At 42.6% G+C, this 12,062-nt stretch overlaps 1 protein-coding gene across 1 annotated transcript in view; it reads left to right on the forward strand.

Annotated features, from left to right (window-relative positions):
• The window catches only part of MAGI2 (membrane associated guanylate kinase, WW and PDZ domain containing 2), a 1,230,330-nt gene that overhangs the window by 670,568 nt on the left and 547,700 nt on the right, over positions 1 to 12,062 (forward strand). Inside the window, exon 5 of the mRNA XM_030216294.1 lies at positions 5,617 to 5,827. Coding sequence (XP_030072154.1) covers positions 5,617 to 5,827 — 211 coding nt within the window. The remainder of the gene's footprint in view (positions 1 to 5,616; positions 5,828 to 12,062) is intronic.

A 12,062-nucleotide genomic window follows, 5' to 3' on the forward strand; every position in this document is an offset into this window, starting at 1 on the left:
GGTGGCAGCCAGTAGGCCTGGGCAATTGTTGTCATGTAGTAAACGTAGGGAAAGGGGAGGGGTTTGATATACTGCCTTTGTGTGGTTACAAAAAAGTTTACATATTATATAGAGGTACTTTATTTAAAAAAAAAAAAAAAAAAGCAGGGTTTTCATTGCTGTAATTTTTTCTTTATAATTTTTTTTATCCTCTATAAATCTACCTTAGTATATAGTGAGTAGATGTAAACCGTTCTGCTATGGCTTCCCCAACTGGTATGGCTACATTGGTTCTATGATACTTAGAGGTTCTGCCCCCCCAAAAAAAGCATACTTTTACTTAGCTGTGACATCACTAGTTTCTGGAGCACCCCATAAGAAACTCTGTTGTTCGGCATTGTAACCATGTCACCCTTCCAGGTGAGAGCCGGGGTCGACCCTGCTTAGCTTGGCTAGCTTTTCCCCGGTACGAGCTGCAACCACCGCCTTGCTGCACTGCTTGGCCTAGTTTAACTGCTGACCTGCGCCCAGGATCAGCTCACGACTGGGACACACAAAACTCCAGCAGTCTTATAGTTCTTGAAAACCACAGGTCTTTATTTTCTCAGCATCTTTTAATACAGCTTTAATCTTCAAGCAGTTTCTTTCCTGAGGAAGTTTGAGCAAGCCCTCCAACCTCCATGCACTCCTCCTTACCTTCTCCTTCTACCTCCTCTTTATTCCACTCCATCTCCTCCTCCCCAAGCTGCACCAGCTGTTCCCCATCTCCAGGATCAGACCTCATCTCCCAATCAGTCACTCCACCCTCCCCCTCCGGGGAGTTCAGCTGACCCTGCACTGGCTTCTGGGGAGTGTAGTTTTTCTCCTGCATTACAGCTTTCCCTGGCAGTTTGATCCCTAGATGGCGCCCTGTTCTCCTAGCTGGGCTGAGTGAATGGGGATGATGCCGGATGAAAGACCCACTATCCCCTTTCCCTCGCACCAGCCCTCCAGAGTGCTCACAGCATGCATAAGAAACCTTAAGCTTCAAAGGGAAATCTTTCCCCCTTGAGCCACTGAAGAATTTGCCCCTGAGGTGAATGTGAATATACTGAATGATAGTGTAGAGAGGACAGGAAATCTAGACACTGCCATTGGTGCTTTCCTTCAAAAATGGCAGCTCTAGGATTCACACAGATGATCAGCCAGCTTATTTTCGAAAGAGATCGCCGGCCATCTCTCGAAGCCGGCCAAATCAGTATAATGGAAAGCCGATTTTGGCCGGCTCCAACTGCTTTCCGTCGCAGAACCGGCCAAAGTTAAAGGGAGTGTTTCGGAAGGGTATGGGAGGCGGGACGGGGGCGTTGTTAAGACATGACCGGCTTCAGTTGATAATGGAAAAAAGAAGGCCGGCTCTAAGGAGCATTTCGCCGGCTTCACTTGGTCCATTTGTTTTAGGACCAAGTCTCAAAAAAGTGCCCCAATTGACCAGATGACCACCGGAGGGAATGGGGGATCACCTCCCCTTACTCCCCCAGTGGTCACCAACCCCCTCCCACTCTCCCCCAAAACTTTTTTGCCAGCCTCTATGCCAGCCTGAAATGTCATACCAAGCTCCCTGACAGCAGTATGCAAGTCCCTGGAGCAGTTTATAGTGGGTGCAGTGCCCTTCAGGCAGGTGGACCCAGGCCCATCCCCCCTACCTGTTACACTTGTGGTGGTAAATGGGAGCCCTCCAACCCCCCCCCCAAAAAAAAAAACCCACTGTACCCACATGTAGGTGCCCTCCTTCACCCATAAGGGCTATGGTAATGGTGTAGAGTTGTGGGGAGTGGGTTTTGGATGGGATTTGGGGGGCTCAGCACCCAAGGTAAGGGAGCTATTCACCTGGGAGCTATTTTTATTTTATTTTTTTTTTTAATTTTTAGACGTGCCCCCTAGGGTGCCCGGTTGGTGTCCTGGCGTGTCAGGGGGACCAGTGCACTACAAATGCTGGCTCCTTCCATGACCAAATGCCTTGGATTTGGCCGGGTTTGAGATCGCCGGCATTAGTTTCTATTATGGGCGAAAATTAATGTTGACCAGCTTTGATATTTGGCCGGCCCCAACCGTATTATCGAAACGAAAGATGGCCAGCCATCTTTTTCGCTAATACGGTTCGAGACTGCTTTTTTATGCTCCTCCAGATCTCCTACCCATGAAAAAGGCCATATGCTAGACTGGAAGTTATTGATAAGGTTACGCAGTGGTCGTTAGGTTATCATCTTAAACTTAACACGGAAAAGATTGAACTTTTATGGTTTGACCTACACAAAGAATCTATTCCAGTTTCCTTTCGTGTGACAAATATACATTTCTGACACAACATAACATAAGACAAGGCTGATGGCTTCAGGATAATACCCCTATTATAGACAGATCGTTTTTCTAATAAAATTATTTACCTAAAACAGTTTGGAAGGAAATATGAGGCATGAGAAATTTGAATGTTGAGAGGTTCCTGGAGGTCTTATCCTATCCCATGTGGATGAAAAGGTGATTGCAGTGTCTGGACAGGTTGGCATCTGAAATGCACACTTAGCAATGGCCCAACGATGCTGCTACTTGGACATTCTGTATTCTCAGTGTTCTGTATTTTATTACCTTTAGATTGTAAGCAGTTTATTACCTTTAAATTGTAAGCTCTCTTGAGCAAGGACTGTCCTTCCCCTTGTTTAAAATTGTACAGTGCTGCGTAACCCTAGCAGCGCTATAGAAATGCTAAGTAGTAGTAGTAGTATTCACAAATTTCTAATCTTACATTACTGTTCTGTGCTATCAAATTTGCTGTTTTCAAGTTCACCTCTGTTAGGGGTCCTTTTACAAAGACACACTCAAAAATGACCTGTGGTAGTGTAGACGTGTGTTTTGGGCACGTGCAGAAGCATTTTTCAGCACACCTGTAAAAAATGCCTTTTTAAAATTTTTGCCGAAAATGGACACGTGGCAAAATGAAAATTGCCATGCGTCCATTTTTGGTCTGAGACCTTATAGCCAACCATTGACCTACCAATGAAGTCTCACACGGTAACCGAACAGTAATGATCTATGCACATCAAATGCCACTTGCCGCGTGTCCAATATGAGCGTCCAAAAATAAAAATTATTTTTCGGACGCACGTATTAGACGCGCGCCAAAAATGAAATAACTGCAAGAGCCATACGGTGGCTGCCGTCCAGTGGTATTAGAGGAAAATTGCATCAATGAACTGTGTAACCTTGGCTATGAGAGGGCAAGATGCAGAGTGCTATAAGACATTTGCTTCTGGGTTGAGGTCACTACATTTTCCGTCAACATTGCTTAGAAAAGCCCTTGGCCCCAGTCTCTCCTTTCTGTCTTTCTGGAGTCTTCAGAAGGCATTACTTAAATTTAACAAATGTATTCAGTCTGGAACAGAGCAGAGCTCTACAACAGTTATTCGAATTTTCATTTGATCCTGCAGTGAGTGAATTGTCTATTGCTCATGTTTGATTTATTCATATTTTACACCGCCTTGAGTGAATTCCTTCCAAAAGCCGGTAAATAAATCCTAATAAATAAATACCTGCAAATATTTGAATTGAAGTTTTATTTTGTTCAAATCATATTCAGATTTTTTTGATTTTGTAGAAACACCTGAATTTACTTGAATTAGTACTACTACTACTTAACATTTCTAGAGCGCTACTAGGGTTACGCAGCGCTGTACAGTTTAACAAAAGGACAGTCCCTGCTCAAAAGTTTAGTGTTTTAAAACAAATAGGTGGTTGAGCTTATGAATGTTTCATTTTTTTTTTTCAAAACATGAAGGGTTTTATTCTCCAATAACAGTTGTAAAACAATTCAGACCCAACATGGGCCGTGTTTCGGCAATAAGCCTTCTACAGGGGTCTCAACTGTGTGCCAAATGCAAGTTGTGACAAAGTGAATAACCTTAGTATCAAGAAAAGTGTTAAAACTTCCAAGAACACAGGGTGCGAGGCAGAATTTTTTCACGTGCTAATGGCCGTGCGCTAATTGGGAAACTAGTTCCTGGCCATTAATTGGAAGAATAGAAATGTGGCCATTTTACTGCTGGGCCAAAAATGGCCTCAGCACATGGGAAACCCACATGCTAATCATAGCAGAGGCCACTTTTTAGTGCAGCTTAGAAAAAGGGCCCCTTAGATGAAAACCCTTGTGTGCCTGAATGCAACTCACCTTGAGCTACTGTTGAAAAGAGCTTATGAATATTTCAAGGGACATATCTGAATTAGGTTTTTAAGATTCAAAGTGTGTGAATATAGAAATAGAAATCAATCCACAAACAATCTGAATGTATTCAAATTGATTTGTGGGCTGTCTCAGTTGAACTGAATGTTTGAACTATCTTCCCTTGCTCACCCTAGTTGACTGAGGGTTCCAATTTCATTTGAGCTGGTTCACCCACCTCTCTATGTACCTCAACATCAACAGATGAGTTTTTAATATTGTGTAAAATATTTAAATATTTGCCAATAAATAAATGTATGTCAAATGTAAAATAGGAATGAAGGCATTGCTGTGTTCATAATCTCAATATGTTGAGGAGAACTTTCAAAAGATGTTACATAGATATGTAAGCAATTCTCCTGGTAAAATCAAGGGCTGGAAATTGTCCTTCTCTTCAGGTAAAAGGACTCTGTACTGCAATGGGGCTGGTAAGAAACATATATGGATTTCATTTAGAAAGTCCAGTTTTTCATTATGGTGCCAACTTTGCACCTGCAAAGTCCACAGATGTGGAAGTACCCATAGTCCCACAGGCCTCCAAATTCTAAAGAGAAACTCTGGGAGGCATTTCCCTTTGAAAATGAGTTTTCAAGCCCTCAAGTGAAAGCACCCCGGAGGCCTGCAAGCCTTTCAAAAATTGAAAACTTGCCTTCTTGGATGGCAGTTTTATAACAAGTTACATAGGTTAAGAGGGCAAGGAGGCACCAACTTCTAGTCTTTTTTATATAGACAGGGGGAGGGGGGAACTCTATAAATGATACTTAAAAATTGGCACGGGGAAAACCCAATGGTGTTATTCTATAACAGTGTGTGTAACTTTTTGAATGGCTGTGCCACGCCCCCTTTTGACTTGCACGAGGATTTAGGCATGGGGCACTATAGCAATGCAAGAAGATGCGCATGCAAATTCCAGTTGATTCCAATTAAATGCAGTTATTGATTGTTAAGGTTCATTAATTCATACTTGATAGCTTATTTACCAGTTGAGTTGTTCACACATTTTGAATCTGTGCCGATCTTTCAGCACCATATATAGAATCCAGGGGATAGGCACTTGCAGAAACTGGAGCTAGACTGAAACTGTGAACATTTACCTCTGCTTGATAACAAGTATTAGTAGCATAAAGTATGTGCATATTGTATAAATTCCACATGTAAATTGCGACTTTGCCTGCGCTTCACCCAAACTCTGCCCCCGACTGCACCTACACGAGTCACATGCTTTCTCTTCACTGTAGATTTCTTTGCACCCCAACAAGTATATGTGTGTAGAGAGCTAGAAGTTATTGCTTTGTGAGCTTGAGCTGCAGGGTTTTACTTATTTGTGGCATGTTCACGAGAAATCTAGGGTAAAGAATACCATAGCTGTTCTTGATCTTCTCTGGCAGAATCAAGTGAACACGAAGACAAGAGCACAGATGCCTCAGGTGAGATTCCTTCCCAGCCTTATGCTGCACCTGTATACAGCCAACCCAACGAGTCAAAGGATGTTTTAGATGCAAAGAAGCAGATCAAACCTGAAGAAAATGACGAACTGGGCCCTTTGCCAGATAACTGGGAGATGGCATACACGGAGAAAGGGGAAGTCTACTTTATCGAGTGAGTTCTGTATCTTTTCCTTTCCATTTAAAAATGAGAGTATGTAGTTAAGAGACACCAGTGTGTGAAATTACCAAGTGTGCAATCTAAAGCTGGGTGAACTGTTGTCCTGTCCTCATGGAGCAAACAGTTTTATAGCTGATAGCATTATAACTTGTGCATTAACATGTCTACTCAAGCAATGGTATCCTCTATTTTCAGATTCATCTCCTTTTATGATTTGGATAGAGAGTTGGGAGGTACAGTAAAATTATTTTTTTTAATTTAGACCAGTGTTTGGTTTATGAACATTAGAAATGCAAACGTCATTATGACGTAAGTGTTTTGCGAACTTTCACTTTCATTTTTACATTTTTGTGTAGTGTTAGCTTTCAAGATTTTTATACACAAGAAATTTTAAATTTTTTTCAAATGAACTTTGCAATTATGTTAGTATATAGCAGTCTATATTTATAGCTAATCATTTAGTTGCATATTTTGGGATGCTCAACACACGAAGTGTACACATGTCCTGTATCTTGCCTGTATATAAAACCAAGAATTCATGTGCCAAGCCACTTTTGTATTTTAGGCATATACACATCGTATTCGTTTCACAAACAGTAGTCCAAAGGGATGCATGTTCATTTTTCAAACTGTTGTCCAATATACCTTTTTTGAACTTATCGTTCACGATTGTAGCATATTATTTTCTGCAACATCACTGCCCATTTCAGATGATGTCGCCATAGTGGCCATATGATCAGTGCTAGAGACCACAGCTCCCACTGGGTGGCACTCGATTACAAGCTATCATTGCATTTTTAGCTTTGTGTTCAGTCTTGATTTTACAATTTATGGTTTCACCATTTTAGCAGATCTGCCGTTAAGCGCCGTCACACAAATACTGTGGCTGTAATTTTGGCTAAATTCCAATTGATATCTTGAAGTGTCTTACAGCATCCTTGAGCAGCAAAAGTGAACACAGAAAAACGAACCACTTCTTATTGTTAAAGGAATTGTTAGAACGAGGATGACACGATGATTCATAAGATTATCTACGAAGAATCCCCAGCCTACATGTATAATTTGACCTTCCAGCCAGGAATCGCTCTAGCTCTTCTCGAACGTATCTAAACTTACATCTTTCCAACCGTAAAGGAATCAAGTACAAAATATATTATGCATCCAATTTCTCCGTTATAGGTAGCAAGCTCTGGAACGCCTTACCAAGATCGATTCGAACAGCCAATAACTATTTACCCTTCCGGAAGCTGCTAAAAACTTACCTCTTCAAGCAAGCCTACACAAAGGACTTGACTTAAATTAAGACCCTTCTGCGCCTCACGGATCTGACCTTATGACAGAACCTGAAATACGCTTCCTCTTTTACCCCTTTTGTTTTCATCCCTCTTCCAGCCGTTATTATACATTCTTCCTTAATTACAACACACTATCCCAATTTACACCCTCTTCCCACTCCCTACCTCTACCACCTTCCTCCCTTACCCATCTTACTTACCCACTTTTTATTGTCCACGTCTTTATATACTATATTCTGCTGTTTTATCCATTTTGTATTCTTGTAAGCCGCATTGAACCTGCTAATAAGTGGGAAAGCGCGGGGTATAAACGTTGCAATACACTTCAGAAGTAGATAACATTGTCAACATTCCACCAGAGCCACAGGGCGAAGCAATTGATGAAGAGGAAAGTGAAGAAGGTAACACATTGCCCAGCGAAGTTCTTGGCACAGTAGAGTTAGTCTGTATGGCTTCTGTACCATCTGCATCTGCTGCGATTGAACACAGTGCAACTGATGACTGCTCTACTCCACAGACTTCTCTTCCAACAACCAGCTTTCTTACTGATCCATCTCAGCCCAAAAGAAAAAAAAGGCATGTGGCATAGCCACTAGCACATGGTCACAAACCCAGCAATTTCATTAAGTCCTAGAAGTCACTGAACCACGAAGTCTGGAACAGAATGAAACACGGTTTGAGAAATGTCCTCTGGAGCTCTTCAAAATGTTTTACACTGATGAGATGATTAGATTTGCTTTCATAATTTGATACACCACATTACACACAAGTTTTAAAGCAGTTTACAATAACAAATAAAAAAAAAGCACAATACAATATACAGATAAAACAACTGAAATTAAATCCCACCCATCAATATTCATAATAAAACCTCAGAAGAAGAGATAATTAGAAATCACAAAAGGTGTTTTGAAACATCCATGTTTTCAAAGCTTTTTGAAAACTGAAGTAGCTAACCACATCAGACTGAGAATTCCATAAGGATGGACCCACATAACTAAAGGCTCGGTTCCGTGTCAATGACAATTTGACTGTCTTTAAAGACAGAAGTTGCAACAAACAACTCTGTGAAGACTGTAAAGATCTGGAGCGTTCTTGAGGAGCCAGTTTTTGAGAAAGATGTTGTGGCAGTGGTGTAGCGAGGACGGCTGCCACCCGGGGCGGTTCGCCACTGTGCACCCCATCCCCTGGGTACAGCATGACACCCTCCCTCGGCGCATCAACCCCCCCTCGGCGCATCACCCAAGCCCCCCCCCCCCCCCCGAAGTGCATTCTTGCCTGCTGTGTGCACGCCGCTGAGGGGGGTGTCGGTTCCGCTGGTTCCTTGCTCCCTCTGCCCCGGAACAAGAAGTAACCTGTTCCGGGACAGAGGGAGCAGGGAACCAGCGGAGCCGACACTCCCCCCCCCCCCCCCCCCCCCCCCCCCCCCCAGCGACGTGCACCCTGGGCGGACCGCCCCCACTGCCCCGCCCTTGCTACACCACTATGTTGTGATACACCCATATTAAAAGCCTTAAAAACCAGGCATAAAAGTTTGAAAGATATCCTAGCAGAGACCAGAAGCCAGTGAAGTTCTTTCAATATAGGAATAATGTGGTCAACTTTCTTGCCATTGACTATCAATCATGCAGCCATATTCTGAATTAACAGCAGTCTCTTGAGACTTATTTTTGTCAAACCATGAAACAGCGAATTGCGATAATCGAGTGCATGAACAATTTTGACCATATTGGACTGAGTCAGAAAAGGTTTCAACTGATGAATCAGCCGTAATTGGAAATAGCATGAGTATACAACGCTACTAAGATATCTGTTATACTTCAAAGCATTATCGCAATGAAATCCCAGAGTAATTATTTCATCTTTGTGAGGAATCAATTCACCCTGCATCATTGGCTGAGTAACAAGTTGTTTAGATCTCGGAGATAGCGACAGATTTATCAATATTTAGAATCAACTCATGATCTTTCAACCAGTTTTCCCACATTACCAATTTACAATTCGAATTAGACATCACTTGAGACTGATTACCTTGAATAAAGATAAGTAGTTAAATATCATCTGCAAAAAAAAAAAAAATTATAATTTCAGCTATCCAAAGGCTCGGCCAATAGTGCAAGATATAAATTGAAAAGCAGAGGTGAAAGCAAGGAACCCTGAGGGACACCTCTCTTCAGTTTGTTAGGGGGAGATAACATCTGATTCCAGTAAACAACCTGAGATCGATTGTTAAAATATGACTCTACTTCAGTCCAGTTGAGCAAATCCCTACCTTATACGTCAAATTGAGCACTTTTAAATGGCAAATGGTACAGAATGCAGCGCTCAAGCTGAAGCTACAAGGTATCATAATCCTGATCCCCCATCACTAGCACATCATCCACTATTGAGCACAAAAGGGACTCTGTATTATAATCAAACATATAAACGGCGAGTGACCGTACTCACTCGCAAATCCGCAGTAGAGACTTCCCTCTCTGTCCCGCCCCTCCATGTCAATACGTGATGACGGGGGGGCAGGACAGAGAGGGAAACTGCGTGAAGGGGAGGGAACCGCCGAGGTCGCCACCGCTCCCCCTCCCCCCCTGAGGTCGCCGCCACTGGTACCCCTCCCCCCCCAGAGTCGCCGCTGCTGCCACCCCTCCACCCAGCCCGTCTCTTCACTATTCAACTTACATCTCTGCAGCAGGCAGATCAGCTGGGCTGCCGTTGGCCTTCCTTCCCTGCCTGTGTCCCGCCCTCGCCGACGTTACGTCACACGAGGGCAGGACACAGGCAGAGAAGGAAGGCCGACAGGAGCTCAGCTGATCTGCCTGCTGCGGAGATGTATTTTGAATAGCGAAGAGACGGGCCGGGTGGAGGGGTGGCGGCGACTCGGGGGGGGGGGGGTACCGGCAGCGGCGAACTCGGGGGGGGAGGGGCCAGCGGCGACCCACTAGCCCGTTTTAATGGGCTCAATGGCTAGTAATGTCTATAACTGAACTGATTTATGTGCAATAATTGTTTTTTTTGTTTTTTTTAACAAAATCAGTCACTTGTTCAAGGACTATCCTGTCAAGCACCTTAGTCAATAAATACCGATTAGAAATGGGACAAAAGCTGGAATACCCATCCTCCGCTTTTTCCCCCCTCCTTCACAATAGGGGTAATAATTGCTTTTTTGTGTTTATCAGGAACTTTACCCAAACAAAGAGAACAGTTAAACAAATACACAATTAATGGCAAAAATGAATCACTACGAAGTGACAAAACTGAAAAAAGAATCTTATCTAAAACTACAGCTGAGAAATGCGAGCATTGAAGATGTTTAGCAACAGTTGTATCAGTCACAGGTGAAAATTCTGATAAAAACTCCATGGTTGACTCAACACAAACATCTTGATGCAACATATCAATCGGATTAAAAGACTCTTCCATATTAGAAGGATTATTAGCAGCCAAATCAGCTACCTTTCTGTAAAAAGAAGTCTGAAAAAACCAGAAGATATCAAATTATCAATAGAAGAAATCATACTGTGAATGGACATGATGTGGATTATTTTCAGCAGCATCCAGCTTCTTGTTGATATGATTCTTCTCACTATGTGTAACTTCAGAGTAATAAAATTTACTCATAAGTACATAAGTATTGCCACAGTGGGGCAGACCAAAGGTCCATCAAGCCCAGCATCCTGTTTCCAACAGTGGCTAATCCAGGTCACAAATACCTGGCAAGATTCCCCAAAAGTTCAATACATTTTATGCTGCTTATCCCAGAAAAAAAGCAGTGGAGTTTCCCCAAGTCAATTTAATAATGGTCTATGGTCTTTTCCTTTAGGAAGCCGCCCAGACCTTTTTTAAACCCCGCTAAGCTAACTGCCTTTACCACATTCGCTGGCAACGAATTCCAGAGTTTAATTACACGTTGAGTGAAGAAACATTGTCTCTGATTCGTATTAAATTTACTACTTTGTAGCTTCATCGCATGCCCCCTAGTCCTAGTATTTTTGGAAAGCGTAAACAAGCAATTCACGTCTACCCGTTCCACTCCACTCATTATTTTATATACCTCTATCATATCTCCCCTCAGCCGTCTTTTCTCCAAGCTGAAGAGCCCTAGATGCTTCAGCCTTTCCTCATAGGGAAGTCGTCCCATCTCCTTTATCATTTTCATCGCCCTTCTCTCTACCTTTTCTAATTCCGCTATATCTCCTTACATTTCATTTTTAATTCCTGAGAATGTTTCTTTCACCACTTCCTTTCCAATCGATGCAATTGGTGTCTCAACAAAAACAAACCAGGCAGGATGATACCATTTATTTCTAGTTACAACATTACATTTAACATTCTGGACTTCCAGTAACTCATTTCCTGCCTGTTCCAAAAAATCAAACCACTTCTCCACACTTACTTCTAATTTCAAAATCAAAAACTGATGGCAAATAAGGAACCGCAACATCATTTAAATGAACATCCATTAAATGTTTACAGAAACCTACCTTCCTGACTTTCTGCAAGTTGTCTGATCATAGTAGTGTTCCAAAACGACAAACGCCCTGAGCACAACATCATCTAGGAAATGGCCATATTTGAAAAAAAAAGATAAGGCACTTTGCTGTTCGAAAATGGCCATGTTCGCTACTCAAGTTTTGGACTTTTTACGGAAAACGTCTAACGTTGGATTTAGACGTCATGTCGAAAATGCTCCTCCGTGTCTCTTAAAGTCCAGTCCTGGAATGAGAGGGCAAGAAAGGAGTGTATCTCATAAGAACCAGATCCTTAGCCTTTATTCATATTTATTAGACCACCTTATCTGGCACACACAGACTAACTGGAATATGAAAGGTTCCTCAGAAGCTGGTTAAGCAGTGTTGGGAAGATCCTGCTTTGAACCAGGGGCGTAACCAGACTTCGGCGGGAGGGGGATCCAGAGCCCGAGGTGAGGGGGCACATTT

This window comes from Microcaecilia unicolor, chromosome 10 (assembly GCF_901765095.1).
Source record: "Microcaecilia unicolor chromosome 10, aMicUni1.1, whole genome shotgun sequence".
NCBI classification, from domain to species: domain Eukaryota; kingdom Metazoa; phylum Chordata; class Amphibia; order Gymnophiona; family Siphonopidae; genus Microcaecilia; species Microcaecilia unicolor.